General features: G+C 39.8%; 1 protein-coding gene across 1 annotated transcript in view; it reads left to right on the plus strand.

The window, feature by feature from the left end:
* Positions 1–1,035: 1,035 nt before the first annotated feature.
* The window catches only part of VPS50 (VPS50 subunit of EARP/GARPII complex), a 136,365-nt gene continuing 116,329 nt past the window's right edge, over positions 1,036–21,071 (plus strand). Inside the window, exons 1-2 of the mRNA XM_068972721.1 lie at positions 1,036–1,137; positions 10,975–11,043. Coding sequence (XP_068828822.1) covers positions 1,105–1,137; positions 10,975–11,043 — 102 coding nt within the window. The 5' untranslated portion in view covers positions 1,036–1,104. The remainder of the gene's footprint in view (positions 1,138–10,974; positions 11,044–21,071) is intronic.

Consider the following 21,071-nt stretch of genomic DNA (forward strand, 5'->3'; position numbering starts at 1 on the left):
ATTGCTTTCCTCAATGTAACTAAACTGCTGTAAGTTGAAAAGAGGACATTAAAGTGACATGCCTTCTTATTACTGTTCAGTTCAGTTCAGTTCAGTCGCTCAGTTGTGTCCGACTCTTTGAGACCCCATGAATCGCAGCACTCCAGGCCTCCCTGTCCATCACCAACTCCCGGAGTTCACTCAAACTCACGTCCATCGAGTCCGTGATGCCATCCAGCCATCTCATCCTCGGTCGTCCCCTTCTCCTGCCCCCAGTCCCTCCCAGCATCAGAGTCTTCCAATGAGTCAACTCTTCGCATGAGGTGGCCAAAGTACTGGAGTTTCAGCTTCAGCATCACTGCCTCCAAAGAAATCCCAGGGCTGATCTTCTTCAGAATGGACTGGCCGGATCTCCTTGCGTTGCTATATTAATATTTTCTATCTTGATTTGCCTTAGATTAAACAGGTGGTAAAACTTTAAGTGGGGAGTTAAATCCTTTGGTTTTAGTTTTCTGCTGTGAATACCAACACTGAGGGAGAAGAGTCCTAACCTGGACAGCCAGCACTGGACAACCTGGACTACACTTTTCCTCAGGCCAAGCCCAGCGCCACCTGGGGAATGACAAGTTCTCTTGGAAAGTCCAGCCCCTTCACGTCAGCCTGTCGTCCTTTCACTTCGCCCCGGAGACCAGGTGGGGTTTCCTCCACTACATCCCTAGGGGGCCTCATGTCAGTCAGGTTTATACACTGTCTCCTCAGTATTTGTTTCTGGTCACCTAAGAATTAAGTTTTTGCCGCCTCCCGGAAGCAGAGCTACCCATACCTAGTACCTCTTTAAAGACCGGTGGGTCTCTCAGGGCAACAAGTTTTGTGCACTTATCCGAAGCGTTAGCTGTTTTGCTTGCCGGGAAATGTAGTACCTGGACCGTTCTCTTGCCTCCATTGCAGGGGCTAAGGCAGCCGGAGGACTACAATTCCCAGCATGCTAGGGGAAAGGAAGGGAAACCCCGATCGGCAGTTCCATGTGACCACTCACTATGGCTTCCCTGTGTCGGGGCCAGCAGTTTGGTGGTTGTGAGTGATTTGTTAGTTCTCTGCTGCAGGATACCGCCTCACGAATTCGACATGCAAAAAATCAAATCTCTTATGACCCGGCAGGTAAGTTGCAGAGGCTGAAGCAAAGGTCTCCTTCATCTCTGCTGGGAGAGGAGCCGAGATATTCTGTCCCTGGGCCGCAGGCAAGCAGATACCCAGGTTATAGGTGGTGGCAGGTGTCAGGGGCATTATAAATTCCGGGCACACCCTGGAAAACTCACCTGACACGCGGGGTTCGGAGCCTTGCTCAGGTGGGACCCGGTGACCCAAGAACATTCCTTTAGATAAGGCCAGTGAGGGAGCCGGAGGCTATCTTTGTCTCCCCCTCCCCCACTTTTGCCAGTTTTCCAGTGATCGCCCTAGCTATACTGCCGGGTTCCCTTTATCCTCAAGCTGCCTGATTGTCTGAGGGTGGCCTGGGTGAAAGTGAGGTCTGTGCAATAGAGATGACTAGAAAGAGTGGGGTGGGGGTGGGTGGGGAAAGCAGTAATTTGAAGGCAGAATTGATATTGATAGCTTTATGACTTTGGGCAAGTCCCTAAATCTAGTAGCATAAGTTTTCCTATGTGAAAGTGAGAATAATAATTATTTTTGTTCATTCTGTTCACAGTTCTGTTATGAAAGTCATCAGTAAGTTAGTGTGTGTGAAATGATACTTTAAAAAAGTAATTGTCATGGCAAAATAATGATCTTTTATTTTTTGCCAGAATGTTAAATCGTGAATAAAAACTTTGGCTGTTTTCTGTCATAAATTAGAGGGATATCCTAATAACGTGTCAGCTTCTTTCAAATCAGAAATGGCAGACATCTACTTTTATGTACTTAATTGATTATGGTTTGGTTTTAGAGACCTTTATTTGTTTCAGCTCTAATATTTTACTAGAATTGATCATTCTTTATTTTTATACTAGAGAGGGTAATTTAGATTAGAATTTTAAATCAGTGTCATCTTGAGAACTTTGGAGAATGTTGAGGCAAGGCATTTAGTGAAAGTTTCATTTGTGAATATTTTTGTTGTTTATGGAAAAAAGACTATAAATTCCAAATTAAATTCTTATTTGATAGTTTAGAATTTGAGAGACATCTGAGTAGATTACACATTGTTGGTCTCTGGTGAAGAATACACAAATTCTATGTGATTATTTTCCTCTGTCAAATTATGTTGTTATTGTCATGAAGATAAAGCTTTAAAGTTCTGTGAATTATAAAATATATAATTAAGTGGATAGTAAAATTTGGCAGTTCCTTACATTTGTTGAGTCCTGGTCTTATGCTTCATAACAGTTCTTTCTTGAGGATGGGTTTGAATCCTGGTCCATCCTGTAGCTGTGTGACCTTGAGCAACTTTACTTAAAAAAAAATTTTAGTTTTTAATTGAAGAATAATTGATTTCAGAATTTTGTTGGTGTCTGCCAAACATCAACATGAATCAGCCATAGGTATACATATGTCTCCTCTCTCCCATCTCCCGCCCCGTCCCACCCCTCTAGGTTGATACAGAGCCCCTGTTTGAGTTCCCTAAGTCATACAGCAAATTCCCATTGGCTGTCTATTTTACATACGGTGATGTAAGTGTCCCTGTTACTCTGCACACATCTCGCCCCGCCCCCGCCGTGTCCCCAGGCCTGTTCTCTGTCTGCGTCTCCATTGCTGCCCTGCGGATGATTCCACATATATGTGTTAGTATACGATATTTATCTTTCTCTTTTTGACTTACTTCCCTGTATAATAGGCTCCAGGTTCACCCACCTCATTAGAACTGACTCAAATGCGTTCCTTTTTATGGCTGAGTCATATCCCATTGTATATATGTACCACAGCTGCTTTATCCATTCATCTCTCAGTGGACATCTAGGTTGCTTCCATGTTCTACCTATTGTAAACAGTGCTGCAATGAACATTGGGATACATGTGTCTTTTTCAGTTTTGGTTTTCTCAGCGTAAATGCTTAGTAGTGGAATTGCTGGGTCATATGGTGGTTTTATTCCTAGTTTTTTAAGGAATCTCCATACTCTCTTCTGTAGTGGCTGTATCAATTTACATCCCCACCAGCAGTGTGAGAGGGTTCTCTTTTCTTCACACCCTCTCCAGCATTTATTATTTATAGACTTTTTGATGATGGCCATTCTGACTGGTGTGTGGTGATACCTCATTGTAGTTCTGATTTGCATTTCTCTAATAATGAGCGATGTTGAGCATCTTTTCATGTGTTTGTTAGTCATATGTATGTCTCCTTTGGAGAAATGTCTGTTTAGGTCTTTTCCCTACTTTTTGATTGGGTTTTTGTTTTTTCTGGTATTCCGTTGTATGAGCTGCTTGTATATTTTGGAAATTAATCCTTTATCAGTTGTTTCATTTGCTATTATTTTGTCCCATTCTGAGGGTTGCCTTTTCACCTTGTTTATAGTTTTTTTTGCTGTGCAAAAGCCTTTGAATTTAACTGGGTCCAGCTTGTTTATTTTTGTTTTTATTTTCATTACTTCAGGAGGAGGGTCATAGAGGATCTTGCTTTGATTTATGTCATTGAGTGTTCTGCCTCTGTTTTCCTCTAAGAGTTTTATAGTTTCAGGTCTTACATTTAGGTCTTTAATCCATTTTGTGTTTATCTTTGTGTGTGGTGTTAGGATGTGTTCTAATTTCATTCTTTTACACATAGCTGTCCAGTTTTCCCAGCTCTATTTAATGAAGAGGTTATCCTTGCCCCATTGTTACCTTTTTTTGAACATCTGTTTTCACATCTTTCTAACAGGAATGATAGCATGTATCACATGGGGCTTTCCTAGCAGTGTTTATATGATATGATCAAAGTAAAGAGATCAAGGAGTTAACAGTTCCTGGGGCTAACAAAGAAGTGCATAACCTCAGAGATTATCTCAGTGACTGCATTGATGGTGGAAAAGTGGGAAAACTGGAAGCTGGCTGTTGCAGAAATTCAAGCAATCGTTGATTTCAGGCTGACTTTGGTAGCCATTTGACTTTTAAAACAATATACACTTCTGTACATTATACCACTAATGCCCCTAAACTGCCTCTGGCATGCTGAATTTGGACTTTGGTGCAGCAGCTAAGTTTGATGCCGTCTCCTGTTGCTTGCTGGTGGTTCAGCGTAGTCAACATTGCCATCATTGTACTTTGGTTGGTTTGTTTTCTAACCCTACTTTGTAAGAGTGAGTGAGAGAGAAAAAATACAAAAGTCCAGATAACCAGTGATAATAAGTTAATGTCTCCTGAATGTAGTGAAATTGCTCTGAAAATGGTAACTCTTCAGCCTCAGTCATCTGTTTATCGGATTGAGCAGGTAAAATCTGTGCTTAGTTGGGATAGAAAAAACAAAAGCGAAAGAACACATACAACAAGTTGGAACTGCACTGTATAGAAGGTGAGGTAAAATTAGTTTCACACAGATTTTTAAGGTCATCCTAATTATATTTGTTTGTGGCTTGACTTCCACATATTTGTGTGTGCAGCTGCTCAGTCATGTCCGACTCTTTGCAACTCCATGGACTCTAGCCCGCCAGGCTCCTCTGTCCATGGGATTCTTCAGGCAAGAGTACTGGAGTGGGTTGCCATGCCTTTCAGTAGGGAATCTTCCTGACCCAGGGATTGAACTTGGATCTCCAGCATTGCAGGCAGATTCTTTACTGTCTGAACCACCAGAGAAGCCTCATATTTAATCATGATTCATACACTTTTTATGAATCTACGAGGTATGAAAGTAGGGTGCTGCCTAGCATTGGGAATTTTATTTGTACTGTTTATTGTTAGGTTAAATATAGCAGTATTACAAATAAATACAAATGAAGATGTTTCTTTTGGGAGGGTCTAAAGAATATGCTGATAATATATTGCTGTTAATGTGAAGAGGTAGGAAATTAAGGTCTCTGACACTTTTTGGCATTTCAGCTCTCCAGGGATCTTGGTTTGGAGGAGAGCGTAGAGCAGCCTTTGTTAGCTCTCTCTGTTGACATGAGTTCCTTTGTTCTGCTTTCTCCATGATGCTGGCCTCTGTTCTTTCAGTTTGTTCAACACGTGCTTACCGAACTCTCTGTACCAGGCACCATTCTAAGTCTGGGGAATGCAGCAGTAACAGAACAGACGTGTGTGAAGGCAGTCATGGTGATACACGTTTCAGAGGAATAGAGGATAGAGAGTTCTGGGAGTTGTTGGCGATTTGTAACTTTCAGATGGGGCTTTCCAGGTGGCTCAGTGGTTAAGAATCCTCCTGCCAATGCAGGAGGTGAGGGACGTAGGTTTGATCCCTGAGTCTGGAAGATCCCCTGTGGGAGGAAATGGCACCTTACTCCAATATTCTTGCCTGGGAAATTCCATGGACAGAGGAGCCTGGTGGGCTACAGTCCACGGGGTCGCAAAGAGTCGGGCACGACTGAGCAGCTGAGCGCACACAGCACGTACTGTTTAGATATGGTGGCCAGAGAAGGCCTCTCTGAGAAGGTGACATTTGAGGTAAAACCTGAAGGGGTGAGGGAGTGAGCTCTGAGGATGTCTGGGAAGGAGCCTTCTGGGTGGAAGGAAAAGGAGATGCAGAGGCCTTGAGGCAGGAGCGTCTCTGAAGGGCAGCAAGCGCCCAGTGTGGGAGGAGTGAGGTGAGTGACGAGGGAAATGGTAGGAGATGAGGTCAGAGGGCAAGGGCAGGAAGCCAGATCACGTAGAGTCTCATCTCCATCTCATCTTCTCCACTTCTCTTCTCACTCATGGTGAGGCCAGGGCGACCAGTAAGGATGCTAATACAGGAATCCAAGTGAGACAGGATGTGGGCCTTCCTCAGGATGCTAGCAGTGGAGGTGCTGAGAAAAGGTCAGATCGTGGGTGTATTGTGAAGGTGGAGGTGACGAATTTCTTAATAGATCAGATTTGGGCTGTGAGAGAAAGAGAAACTTCAAGGTTGACTCCAAATGGTTTGGCCCCAGCAACTGGAAGAATTGAATTGACCTGGGTAAGACCGAGGGAGGAACAGATTGAAGGAAGGAAGCAAGTTTTTAGACTTGTTCATTTGAAAGCCTCTTGGCTGTTTGGAGGAAGAAAGTAGGCAGTTGGCTCTTTCAGCTTGAATTTTTGAGGCGAAATCCAGGGTACAGGTAAACATTCAGCAGTCATGAGCATAAGGAGGGTATGGTATGTATGCTGGCTAAGATCACCAATGGCGTAAGTGTAGAAATAAAACAAGAGTCCACAGTTAGAGCTTTTGAGGACTCCGTGTTCTGAGCTCGGGGATTTAGGAAGGCAGATTGAGAAGGAGCAGTGATGTGAGCAGCATCCCCCCAGAAGCGTTCTCCTGCATCCCAGGGAGCATCCTAAAGAGCGCCTCTCCTGTAGCAGATGCTCAGTACATATCTGTTGGATAGAGAGCCCATCCCAAGCAGTTAGGTCCAAGTAAAGAACCGAAAAGAAGGGGGAGTGATCAGCTGTGTTAAATGCTGCTCACGGGCCGTGGAGGGTGAGAATGGGAGTGTGCCTCTGCACTGAGCAGCAGTAAGGTCATCGGTGACTCCACAGCAGCACTGCGGCAGGGTGGTGAGGAGGAGTGCCCGATGCGGGTGGGCTTGAGAGACACCGAGGGCTGAGTGTAAACACTCTGAATTTTGCCGAAACTTTTTCTTGAAAAGAGAAGGAATCACGAACCGCGTTACATGCTCCTTTTGATCATTGGGACCTACGTTGCTGGTCTCATCGATGGAAGTTGAAGATTCACGTAGACGAAACAGAAGTAAATCTGAAGCGTAATCTGATTCGGCAAAGAAAGTTGCAGAGGCAGGTATTATGTATGATGGATTTTGTAAAGGGAAATTATGAAAACAAAAACCAGGTTTTGGGGAGGGAGGTGGGGGGGGGTGTTCATGTTTGGGATCGCATGTACACCCGTGGTGGATTCATGTCAATGTATGGCAAAACCAATACAGTATTGTAAAGTAAAATAAAGTAAAAATAAAAAAAAAAAAAGAAAAAGAAAATCCAACAATGGCTAATGATTAGAGTGACAGTTTCAATTTAATAAAGGCAGAGCACTATAGTTATAGAACCTGAAGCTCCAATACTTTGGCCACCTGATGTGAAGAGCCGACTCATTGGAAAAGACCCTGATGCTGGGAAAGGCAAAAAGGAGAAGAGGGCGGCAGGGGATATGATGGTTAAGATAGCATCACCAACTCAGTGGACATGATCCTGAGTAAACTCCGGGAGATAGTGGAGGACAGAGGAGTCTGGCATGCAGAGGAGTCCACGGGGTCACAAAAAGTCGGATGTGACTTAGCAACTGAACAACAGCAGCAGCGTACTTATAACCGTGACTTCCTGCTTTAAAGAGGTGAAGATAAAATAAAAATGATGACTTCATATTTGTTAATAGAAATTTATAAAATTGCTAATCAGATCTATAATCCTAAAATACGGATGAGTGTCAGATATTGTGCTTTAAGGAATTTATCCAACTCTTGGTTTCTGTCTTGATGAGATGAAAGCATTTCTCTGTGATGTTCAGAATAATCATCAACATTTAAAGGGTGTTTATCATGTACCAGACACTGTTTACGACCTCTCATATATGTTATCTCCTTTATCCCTTATAAGAGCCTCTGAGTTATTGTTACTATCATTAGACTATGATGATAGGCATGTCGTTCAAGCTGGCAGAAGCCATTCTTTGAATCCCTTGCTTGCTAACATGGGTATAGGGTTTCCAGTTTTTATTACTTTTATTTTGTACATTTCGTGGAAAGTTGCCATGTATTAATATAAGTAGCAAATTATTGTGTGATAACTAACTTGGAGGCAAAGTGTTTTTCTAGATACTGGTATATACCACTTGTTTGCTTGTTTTAGACATTGGATTCTTTCCTTGTAACTCTGGGGAAAGAGAAAATGACACCTGATATATCCTTCCAAGAATTTCTGTTAGGTTGGTTAAACAAATGGTTTGTTTAAAAGGCATGAACATTGTATTCTAAAAAGATATTTTAGGGTTGGTGTGGTTTTTAATCAAATTATAAAGTTTTACTCTGATGTATGTGTATGTGAATGCATAGAAATGTGTGTATATAAAATATATTTTGTTGCTGTTCAGTTGCTAAGTCGGGTCTGACTCTTAGAAATCCTATGCACTGTAGCATGCGGGGGTCCTCTTCCCACCACTCCCTCCCTGAGTTTGCTCGAATTCATATCCATTGAGTCAGTGATGCTCTGTAACCATCTCATCCTCCGTCACCCCCTTTTCCTTCTGCATCAGGGTTTTTTCATCTTTTCCAGCATCAGGGTTTTTTCCAGTGAGTCAGATGTTCGCATCACGTGGCCAAAGTATTGGAGCTTCACCTTCAGCATCAGTCCTTCCAATGGATATTCAGGGTTGACTTCCTTTAGGATGGACTGGTTTGATCTGCTTGCAGTCCAAGGGGTAATTCTGTAATCCAGCCTTGCCCTCTCCACCACTTTTGGTGCTATGCCCTTATGATGACTGTTGGTGAGAAACTGGGACAAGGAAGAAAACACACACACATCAGTAGTTTCACACTTTAATTTTCTCACTCATTGTAAGACTTCAAGCCACAATGCGTGCATGCATGCTCAGTCGTGGCTGACTCTTTGTGACCCTGTGGACTGTAGCCCACAGATTCCTCTGTCCATGAAATTTTCCAAGCAAGAATACTGGAGTGGACTGTCATTTCCTACTCCAAGGGAATCTTCCCAACCCAGGGATCGAACCCATGTCTCTTGCGTCTCCTGTATTGGCAGGCAGATTCTTTACTACTGCGCCATCTGGAAAGCCCTTAAGCTTCCATATGCTTTTCTTATTCCTGCAGATTTCCCTAGGAACTTCATTTTAAAGTCAGTTTCATGTTCTCATGGGAACGGGGTTTTAATTAGCTGGAGGTTGGAGCCTAACCAAGGCTCCAAATAAGTTACTAGTCTCTTTGGTATTTACTCTGTTCCTGGAATTGTGCTAGCCCTAGGCTAGAGAGGCAAACAGAACTTGGTCTTTCCCTTCTCTTGGGTCCAGAGAGAGAGAGGTATGTTTACTATTTACAGCTTTGCTACTTTGGCAGAGGTGTTGGGAAATGTTTAGCAGGGTTTCCAAAACATTAGAAATGATAGCAGTCATCTGGGTTGCTTGTTAAAATGCAATTCTTCGTCCTGATCCAGAAATGCCTATTTATTAGATCTGTGGTGAGACTTAGGAAAAAACTTCCTAGGTGATGGAGCTGGTCCGTAGGCAATGCTGAGAAATAGTGTTTCTTTGAAACACAGGATTTAGGAAAATTTCATAGAGGAGCTCTGAAAGTGGGGTGTTGGTTTGGTGGGGTGGAATGAGAGAGCCAGAAGGGTGTGGGGAAAGGAAGACAGGGAGAGTGAGAGAGGACAAGAGAGGGAGAGAGAGTATGGATGGAGAGAGAGAGAGAAGAGGGAGAGAAGGCTGGTGGAGGGGGGCATTTTCTGGGGAAAATGGAAGATTGGGGATGAAGCAGAGCACCTTGTCATAAAAAAATTATAGCTATGATTGGTGGTATTTTATATTAGGGAAGATAAAATATACACCTCTATAATTTAAAGATGAGTAAGTTCCACTCCAAGTGTCAAATAAATGTGCCATATATTTTGGTTACTATGGATACCAGAAGGCCAGTATAGGATAGCTAAAGGACAAAAACTCAACAGCATAAATCTCTCCTTAAGTTCATGTACCGGCTGATTTTGCTTCCAGACTATTATCACAGGGATTTTAGGGGTCTGCTTTGAATAGCCTATGTTAAAAAGAGGCTTTTAAAGAAAATTTAAATTGCGCACTTCTTTCTGTCTTGATAACTTTCCCTGGTGCCCAGATGAGACTTCCAGAATCCCTGAATTCTTGAATCAGAATCCCTGAATACAGAAAGTTGTTGTATAGTCACGCAGTCGTGTGCAGCTCTTTGCTACGTCATCCATGAATCATAGCCCACCAGGCTCCTCTGTCCATGGGATGCTCCAGGTAAGAATCCTGGAGTGGGTTGCCATTTCCTTCTCCAGGGGATCTTCCTGGCCCAGGGATCGAGCCGGGGTCTCCAGCTTGGCAGGCAGATTGTTGACCACTGAGCCCTGAGGAAACCTGAAATAGACAAAACACCAAAGAGCTAAAGCAGCGAGATGTGAGATTTAACTCTCAGTTACGTGGTATGAATTGGGTACATTGATGAGAACGATAAGGTAAATCCTAGGGATTACTTACGTATTAATTAAGCCTTTATCTTTTAAAAATTTATCATTATTTAAAAATCTTCGGTTAGCTCAGTCATAATGCTTGGACCTTTTTGCCAAGGTCCAGTTTGGCAAATGAATTTGGTCCTGATTCATAGATGAGTGCTTTTATGGAATGCTTTTTGTCACCCACGTTTCTTCTCTTTTGGTTGTTTTTGAATAATGGTTGACTTGAACTTCAGCCATTAGGTATTAAGTTGCCAATATAGTGACTTTATCTTGAATTTCCAAAAGTCCATCTTTCCTTGATTTAATAATAGTACTGTATGTATTGTGACAGCTGTTTTTAGAAACATATTCTATGTATTGTACAACAGGAACATGTCTTTTTAAAATGGTGACTTTTATTTCGGTAAGTATAGTCTAACTTAGTGTTGAGAAATATGAATGGAAAGTCTTTTGCTATCAGCTGATGGTCTCAGTGAAAGAAGAGGAAGGCTTTGCAGCTTATTTTTGACTCCTCCTGAAGTCCTCTGAATACAATAAAATGTTAAAAAGCAATTGTTCAAGGAGATAAACAAATCACACATATCTGCACATCAAAATCAATAAACTTGGTGGTAATATAACAAGACAAACAAGCAAGTAAGTATTTTCTCTCACGTTACAGTTCTGCAGCACAGTTGAAATTCTTCTCTTTTTTTATCTTTTTTTTTGAAGGGTCTGAAAAGTCCTCCAGAGAGCCTCAGTGATCTTGGTGCCATTGAGAGTCTCCGGGTCCCTGGAAAGGTATTGATCTACATGAGTGAGCATGACTTTTTGCTTCCTGAAGAAAATATTATTGCCTTCAGATACTAATTGATTCACAGAAGCTTTTCCCTCCCACAGGCATATGGTTGTTGTGATGAGCTGGGTAAAGTTTTATAATGCAGTAGGTTTGGGGCTTGTTTTTGCTCTCATCCTCATTGGGATGCAGTATGATTCATTATTGTGAAGCAGAAAATGCGAAATTGATAAATTTAGAGTTGATTACTGCATCAAATTCTTTGCCCCAAAGCAGTGATATATATATGTATGTATATATATATATATATATATATATATATTTAAATGAAACATATTGATTCGTCTGCTGTAATTCAGATAAATAAAATGAAATTATTTACTTTTTATGCTGTAACACTGAGCTCCAAATCATAGTAAATTATGTTTTCGTGATGAAGCAGAGATATTTGAATAAGTAGCTAAAGCATAGCTTATACTAAATTGTAGATATCTTGGATTTTAATCCCCTGATATTCATGTGAACTTGGCCATCTACAAATTTAGTAGGTGTTATTTGAAAGCTAGCTGGCTCCCCCCTAGGAGAAATATTAGCCATTGTTAAATGAGTCAGTCCCTGCTGTGCCTCACTCTGGGGCCCTGCTGCTTGGAGCTGCCTCCGTCTGTAGTAGCTCCGTCACAGATCAAAGCCAGTTTTGAATGTCTGCTCTTGTGATTTTCAATTTGGGGATCATATCTGAAACTTCTGTTTGTTTTCTGTGCCTGGCAGCTTAGTACAAGGGCTTGTTTCTCTTGATTGGCCGTCACAGGGCCCCTTATCACACCTCCGTGTCAGCTGCTTAGGAGGAGGATTTCCCACCTCTTTGAGGCACCTTACCCCCTAAAGTGAATTTTGTATTTGCTGCTTGGCTGTTTTATATTAGGTCAGATCCAAATATGATGAAATTCTAACCAACCCTTTTGCATGAAATGGCTCAGACAGAAGCCTTATAGAGGCATTTTGAATCATTATACATAGTGTTATAAAAGACTATTGGATGTGATAAAATTGGGAATTGAGAGATAACCATTAATCCTAACTGATAGATCATTTTCTATTTCTTTGACTTAAAAAAAAAGTGTATTAGGCATTATGAACATACCTTGAAATAGATGGCATTAGATATTTCAGAACCACAGTGATACTGATGAGTGAGCCCCTTTAAAAAATAAAATACAGTAATGCGTAGAGCTTTCTGTGTTGCTCATGATGTCTTTCCAGTAGTGGTAGGTAGTGAATTTATAATAATCTTATTATACAGTCTTCTTACTTACTCCCACCTCTCTCCTGATCAGTGATCAGCAGTGTATATTTTTTTATTAAAATTTTATTTTAAGAATTTTTGAAAGTTTTACATTGGAGTATAGTTGATTAATGCACAGGGAACTCTACTCAATATTCTGTAATAACCTAAATGGAAAAAGAATTTGAAACAGAACAGATACATATATATGTTTGGCAGTGTGTACTTTTGAGATGGTGGGCTCTGGGAGAACAGTCTGAAATCACAGGTCAACAGGTGTAAATGGTTCTAGTGATGATTAAGCCTGGCGCAACAGACTGATAGACACATACTAAGAAGACAGTTTAGGTAGACTGTAGTATCTCTGCTTTAATCTAGCCTTTAGCCTAGAGAAACTTTTAAACATTAATTCATTGAATGGCTCTCCCTTACTCAAGTATGGGTAGAACATTAAAAAGAGGAAAGCACCTTTTATCTTCAGGACTGCACCCATTTCTTTTGCCTGTTCTTGTCATTGTGTCTTTCTAAGTTATAACAGGGAACTGAGATTTCACTGGGGTTTTCAAGAAAGAAAGTAAGTTTAGCTTGGGTATGTTATGTATAAAGGGAAAGCAGGAGGGGTTATTAAGATGGAGCATATGAAATGGCTGTGTTTTAGGTTAGAAATGGTTTAATATTGGCTGATTTCATATGGTTCAATGCAGAAAAAGGAGGGTAGTTAAGGAGAACCGAAGAAGGGTGCCAGGTGAGCTTGATAATCTAGAAAGTACTATTGATTTTTTTTTTCTTTTGAGTACTGTATAAATTCTTAGTGGAAGAACCCTTAGAAATCATTTGGTACAGTTTCTGTATTTTATAGACAAGATGACACTGTATCCAATCTTTAGAGGAGATGCAAGATAGTAATAATCGATCTACTGGAAATTTGGGATTTGGGTGGAGAAAATAATATGGAAGATAAAAAAGAAAAAAGGATTCTTTTCAGAACTTGCCATAGGAAAGGAAAACTTTGAGGTAGATTAAAAAAATCATAGCTTAAGTACTTCAGAGCCAAGGGTCAGTGGCGCCCAAATTTTGCGCATTAGAATCGCTAGTGCCCAGGCCATTGTTGTTTAGTTGCTCAGTAGAGGCTTCCCTGGTGGCTCAGAGGTTAAAGCTTCTGCCTGCAATGCAGGAGACCTGGGTTCGATCCCTGGGTTGGGAAGATCCCCTGGAGATGGAAATGGCAACCCACTCCAGTATTCTTGCCTGGAGAACCCCACGGACAGAGGAGCCTGGTGGGCTACAGTCCATGGGGTCGCAAAGAGTCGGACACGACTGCGCGACTTCACTTTTCACTTTGTCATGTCTGACTTTTTGTGACTCCATGGACTGTAGCCTGCCAGTCTCCTCTGTCCATGGGATTCTCCAGGCAAGAATACTGGAAGGGGATGCGATTTCCTTCTCCAGGGGATCTTCCCAACCCAGGAATCGAATCTCTCCTGCGTTGCTGGCAGAGTCTTTACCACTGAGGTACCCCATTCTAATGACTGCGTGGGCGATGGAGCTAGGCGTCCTTAGTGTTTAAAGATCCCCAGCCGATTGCGGTGAGGAGCCATGTTTGGGAACCAGTGGCCGAGCTGCGCGTGCAATGCGGAGAAAGAAAGGGGGACCACAGAAACTGTTGCAGATAAAGATTTGGTAGTTTTCCTGACAATTTTTGTGGGAAAAAAGTAGAATAGAGAGTTAGTGTTGATCTAAAATTTTATTTTTGGGAAATGGATACTGTTTTTTTCAAATTAATGGGATTTTTTTGGTGCAGAGGTAAGGCTGTAAGAAATTAACCTATACTGTATTTATTGACTGAATATTCATTTAAGGAAATGTATACTGTTTGAATCATGTGAAAGATTTTTAGATAATTTAATTGGTTATAAGAATTCTGAAGAATTAAGACCAAAATTTATTATAGTATGTACTAATTGTAATAGCCATGTGTTTAGTAGTTACAGAACTTACTAGGACCATTTGAAAGTATTTGCTGAATCATGGTTTAAAAATACCTGAACTTTATAAATCTACATCTAGGCTTTACGTAAACTTCCCATAGTGTCTCCATAATAGTTACAGGTCATAAACCTGAAAAAGAGAACTAATACTAATATTATTTATGAATTTTTACTGAAATACTGCCGCAGCAATAAGGATTTTTTGGGGGTGGGGTTAGTTTCATTTTTTTTCAGGCCTTGATCTTACTGACTCATTAATACAAATAGGATTCTGCTGCATTTACTCTTGTACGGTTGGTTTAGCTATGCCTTTGATTTTTCTCATTAAAGAAAAATACAGGGTGTGGAGCCAAAAGAAATCTGTTTCTGTCAAAACCTGAAAATATATTTGTCTAAATATAAGAAAATATTTTTGTTTGTATGCCTACTTTATTCCACAAATATTTATTGAGTACCTACCTACTCTGTGGCATTTCTACTTTATAACATTCTGGGATTTGGGGTAGAGTGTATGCTAGCTTTTAGAATACCTCTGTGAAGTAAGAGAAATGGATTGACTGACTTCTTAGTATCCATGAAAAGACTCCTAAAATGACCCTAATTACAGAGCTTTATTTTCAGAACTTTACCAAGACATGAGGAAAGTGCTGGAATAAGAGCCGGGAGAGGTGGTTCAAGTATTGACTTAAACGTTTAGCTTATTATTAAAGGGAAGTCATTTTAATAGCTTTATACCTCAGCTTCCTCATCTGTGAAAATGTGATTCAACTAGAGCCCTTTTAGCACTGTTTTTTAGTATCTCTATTGTAATATTTTTAGGAGAGATATGACATAAAAATACAATCAAAAGAATAAACTGAGCAGTTTTTTTTAAAAGATGAGTATATTGCTGTCTGATATAGACAGAATTAGTATTAACACTTTTGATTAGGAGACTTTTTTAGCTTTAGTGATTGGGATAAAAACTTTCAATTTAGGATTATGTTTCATTTAAGACAGGTGTTGCCAGGGTCCAGCCCAGTGGATCCAGGGAGTTTGAAGTGGGGATGGAGTCGGCGATTAGGAAAGAATTATTTAATTAGAGATATAAAGAGAGATTAGGAAAGAATAGTGTAGAGGAGAAAATAGAGGAGAAAAAGAGCCTATATTCCTTGGTTTACATAGAAAGCCAATAAAGCCCCAAGACAAGGGGCTTGCACCGTCTGTGTAGGCCGCAGGTGCCCTCTTGAATAGCGGAGGGTGCCCCACGTTGGGCTCCCTCTCGGTTGGGTCTTAGAAGCCCAGGCAAATAAGTAGACACGGCGAGCCTCTATGCTCCAGATGGGAATTTAGCCTGGAAAGGGAGAATAAGAAAAGAACGACATTTGGGAGCCAAGCATCAGTGCAACACCCACTTTATTTTCAAAGGCAGCTTATATACCCCAAGTTGTACATAAAGAAATAATGGAATATGCAGAGTTATGCAGGGGCAGCAGTCCTGACCCTTATTGAGACCAGGCTTTCCTTTTGCATACCTTCCCGTATACAAAAGGTTTCAGGTAATTTACATTATCTTCTGGCCAAGAGGCCTGTTAACATTTTTATGGCTGTCTTCCTAGATAAATGTCTATCAACCAGAAAACTCATTTTCCCTTGAAGTGTTTTTTCTTTAATCTGCATCACCCTCAAAGTACTAAATAAAGTTACATTCCTGTAGAACAAAGGTGCAGTGGGTTATAACAAAGAAAGTACTTAACTCAACGATCTAATGTTGCTAATGCCGGGGCTACTACCTGTTTTTCCCTACATACCAACTATATCAACAAATAAAAGATATGAAAACTTGGCAGCAAGTATTGGCTCAACAATGAATCCCTTAATCAGTCCTAGTCTAATGATTTTGGCTCCTCGGAAGCCCCTACATTCCTAGGATGTTTTAAGCTTCCTGTGCCTCTCACGGGGAGGCTGTAAACAATCACATGCGTAGCTGTTAAGAGTCCGGATAAACCTGTCAGGCAGGCTAGAAAGCTATCAGAGGGGTTTTTGGATTGAAACACTCTTACTGTGCCCAGGAGACTTACTATCTAAAAGCTCTAAATTAACTTTTTCCAGAAAAAGGTGGTAGGGGGACAGCCCCCTGTTAATGTCGGAAGAGTAGGTGGAAAGCATAACACAGTAAAGCAGGCAGACTCTGGTTTTGGGGGTAGATGCTTGAGAAAATCCAGGGGAACCCCTGAGGCCTGATCCCATCTTTGCGTTTGTCAGGCCCCCTTCCTCATGACCTTTGCCACGGGCGGGATTCCCCAGGCTGGCTCCCGGCAAGGTGTCTTCTGCAGGTGGTTCCAAGAGGGACTATGACTGTGGATCTGCAAAATTATCTAGGATTTTTGTTAGGCACTCATGGATAACAATGTTTATCTGTGTTCTTTTTAACCATTAATGAAATTCTGCTTCTCTTGGCTTTAGATGCTTTGGGATTCTTAACCACTCTTTCTAGCAGATCATAAAAGATCTGGCAATGATTTATTGTGCTTTTGGCAATGATTCATTGACCCAGGCAGTTACTAAGTTATGAAGATGCAAAGAGGTACAAGACTCTGTTCCTACCTCAACCTGAGTAAAAGAGGCAAGCAAAAATAGACAACGTGGAAGGATATAGTAGAGGTCTATAGTAAGGTATGCATAGTGGTAGCATAGCTAGGAGACGATGGGGGTAGGTAGACATGGGTGCTGGGTCTTCTAGAGTTAGTGATGAATTTGTGTTTGAAGGATAACTAGTGTACAGATAAGAGTTTTGAGTGGCAGTCCTGTGCCAGGATACTGATTAAAAAGATAATATGAGGTTTAGTAAATGAAGAAAAGTTAAAATTTGAGAGACATTTAAGAAACAGGATTAAGGACTGAGGATTGTATTGGCTGTCGAAGGCGAAGGAATTGGAAAGACTGAGGTCATTAGACACTGGGATTGAAGGTGCTATGATATCTTTTCTCAGAATAGATAGAAATCTCAATTTAAAAGAAATTCTTTTAAAGAGAGGGTCTGATCAGGTGTTTGAAAACTAAAACCAGAAGCCCTAACTTAAGGCTTAGACACTGGACTTTTCTCTGTGTGCTTCAGTTTATGTGTCTGGTCGTCAGCTTTAGCTCGGCAGGCATGTGGCAAATAGCTGAGGTTGAGAAATTTTTAAAGATAGCTTTTAAAAATAGATGTATATTTGATGCCTCCCTCCAAAGCAGTTACCTTTAATGTTTTCTTTATCATAGGAATAAATTTGGGATAAAATAATAGCATAGCTATTGAATAAGAGAAGCAAGTAAAAATATTTGGCAGAGTATCAAATATGAAAGTTTTGCTTGATCATTTTGTGATTTTTATTACATGTTAATAACTCAGTGCATTTCTATGAATAAAATCAGTTTTTCTTCAATATATCCTTCTTTAAAGACAAATATGTATATATTTGGGTTATTTTGAGGAAAGAATTAAAATAATGCCACTTTAATAGTAACCTTTTTATAAAAATCTGTAAATCACGTTGCTAAAACCTTTCAAATTGTAGCGCTAATAATATTCCACTAGATGGCACTGACAGCCTGAAGAAAAACAGTTGGCTTGAAAAGCTGTTTGATTGAAAACACACAGAAGATGATAAACTGGCTGTTTTGATAGATTATTGTTGTTATAATAATAATTTTAAGAAAATATGCCATTTCCCCAACGTAATCAGACATCTGTCAATTCATTATAAACTTACATTGGTAGATGTATAGTTTTAGGATCTTTGTGATCTTGAATCCTATTTCATTTGTAAACAAATTTTCAGTGATTTATGATTTTTATAATACTGATTGCATATTGAAAACTCTGTGTTTCTATTCTTCTTTTAAGCTCTGTTTAGTTTTTGATAATCATGTTTTGTCCTCAGTTAGAACTCTAATGTGGTGTTAACTTTAGTAAGATGATTTCTGTTTTTAGTATTTACTGTAACAGAATAGCTTTTTGTTGTTGTTGTTGACTCCTGAAAAGTGCAAGCAGACAAATAAACCTTTTGTCCTGGCAGACCTAAATTCATGCTGTGTAAGAGCAGACTTTCTTTGCTCCCTCCCTTGTGCCCATACAATGCATTCTGTATTTATTCGGGTATATAATGTGAACTATGGTCTGATAAACTATGTACAGAAATGGAAGTAGGTTTGCATTTCTTTTTTTATTCTACTTTACGTTTTTCTGCAGGATTTTGAAAGCTGACCTGTGAAATGAAGATTTTTGCATTCACCTTTTTATTTGAATAAAAACCTACTACCCAAGATGATAAGTTTGCAGGCTGTTCTGTGGGTTTAAAAATTAAATTACTTTTCAAAGAGAATATTGAACCGAATAATGTTAAGGAGAACTGTTAAGCTGTCATAACTAACTTTTTACACTTGTGAAAGTGAATAGGATTGAAAGCTTGAGCCTGGGTTGATATTTTTAATTAGTGTGGTATTTTGGATAATTTGAAAGTAGTGATTCAATATAAAATTTGTAGTTTTTTTTTTCCCTCCTGGACTTGAATACATCCCCTTAAGAGGTGAACTCTTAAGTGGGAAATAGTTTTGTAAAATTATAGCCTGGTTTCTTTGGAAACCATAGATGTATTGGAAATGTTTTATAACACCTTTACACTTGAGGGCTCCAATTGTTTTATAGACTTGAATCCCCAGTTCTCATATAACCTTTTGTTGTAATGTTGAGAGGAAACATGGCTTGGCTAAGATCAAAGATGTTGACTTAAATTTCTATTCTGATTTTCTTTCTTTTTCAAAAAGTTACATTTGCAATATGCATTTTTATATGTATTAATATGTTCATGTAGCTTTATCCCAGAGATGATCAGAATAGAAGAATAGGCTAGGTAGTATATATTATATACAACCTTATGGTGTACTATGACTGCTGGAAAAGACTGCCTCTAAAACACTGAGTGACTTCTTCGTTATCTACCACTTTCCCAAAATATTCCTGCTTGGTGTATTATGTTAAGAAAATGTTGAATGTTTATGCTTGTTTTTGGGTATAGCATCTGGCACCGTGGTAATGTGTTAAGATATTTTTAGTAAAGGAAGAATATGGTCCTAGTTGATAAAACAGCGTGTTGAATTTTAACAGCAGCACAGCTGTTCCATTTTCTTGGCTTTTGGTGTCCACATAGTCTCTCCCCCATGACATTTTTCTGCCCTGCGGGAAGTCATCTGCTCTTACTTAACCTGTTGTATGCTTTTCCACTCCACTGCTTTTACTTCTGCTTCGCTTTATTTTTTTACCCTTATTCCCCCAATCTCTAATATTTGAAATTTTACCTTTTCTCATGTTCTGTAAATGCCACCACTTCCTTGAGATGGTAGCTCGCAATCCTTTAATGCCCTTCATTTTGTTTGTATTTCCTTTTTGTTCTGCCTCGCATCATCATTTATTCATCTATTACTTCAGCAGCTATTTGAGCAAAGAGCTGTATTTTACTCATCTTTGTTTCCTTATGACCTAGCACAGAGGATTTTTACATAGTGGGACTTTAATTTAAAAAGTTCTAAAATTGGAATATGTGACTTGACTGGGAAATAAGAGATATTGGAGCTTTGCTAGTAGGCAGGTTATTTCCTAAGGATAATGTGGGAGAGAGGTTTGATTTGTTCTTTTGACATTTGTATTTTTGTTTCTATGTCCTTTACAATTAAGCTCATCGATTGTAGCTTTTCTCCGGCTTTAATTCTGGGGTGACCTTCGTATACTTATTTGAGGTGTAGATGATTACCCGCCCTTAGTAGGCAAGTTGTGACATGTTTGATGGATGGTTTGTAGTTGCTGATTTTTGGATTTTCAAAGTTTGCAGAGCATTCCTACCACTATTATTAACAATAATATGTGTTTATTAGTTACTGTGTGTCATAAACTTTACTGTAAAAATTCTTTAAAAAACTGTACCCTTAATAGCAGTCCACAAGACTAAGATATTTTATTACCAACCATAGTTAAGGCATCTAATCTTCTTGTAACTTTTAAGAACATTACATATTTTAATTTTGGCTTAAGGAGTTTCGTTTGTTATTCTACTCCCCTGATTATACCTTTAAACTTGTACGGAATCTTTTGTTTATTTTGTTTATGTAAAGTTTTGCCGCATACATAGATATTGGCTAGCAAAACTGGTTCTGTTTTAGGTGAAGAATTAATACTTTTGTACATTTCCAATCCTAGGAAACCAGTTTGCATAATGGTAAAATTATGGAGTGATTGTTTTAAGAATACACTGTCTAGCTGTTTCTTTTATTTTTCTACTTTATATGCATAAAATATTCCTACAATCATTTTACATTTATTGTTACTTCTATTTAGAAGAAAGAAGCCTTTCCTTAGGAGTTTGTGGATAATTTTGACTATCAAAACAAGAAGATACAGTCTCTTCTTTTCCCTTTGTTCTTATATTCCTTTTTTTTTTAAAAAAATATACAATTCACTGTGTAAATTAGTTTTAGTTTGATCCATGATTTTTATCCACAGTGTGCCTTGGCACTTGGGAGCAAATGATGGAGAATAAAGAAAAGCCTCCGTCCTCAAGAAGTGTGTAATCTGATGGGGCCACTGGCACTGATAGCAATGAGACGTTTCGAGAGTGACTGGGTAGTGGCTGAGTCTTACAGACAGTGCAGCGGGATTAAAGGGAACGCGGTGATCGTGATTCCAGGCAGCACGGAGCGTGTTCTGACTGAGTCCAGACATGCGTGTTCAAACAGGAGCCCCTGAAAG

Source organism: Capricornis sumatraensis, chromosome 5 (genome assembly GCF_032405125.1).
Source record: "Capricornis sumatraensis isolate serow.1 chromosome 5, serow.2, whole genome shotgun sequence".
NCBI lineage: Eukaryota > Metazoa > Chordata > Mammalia > Artiodactyla > Bovidae > Capricornis > Capricornis sumatraensis.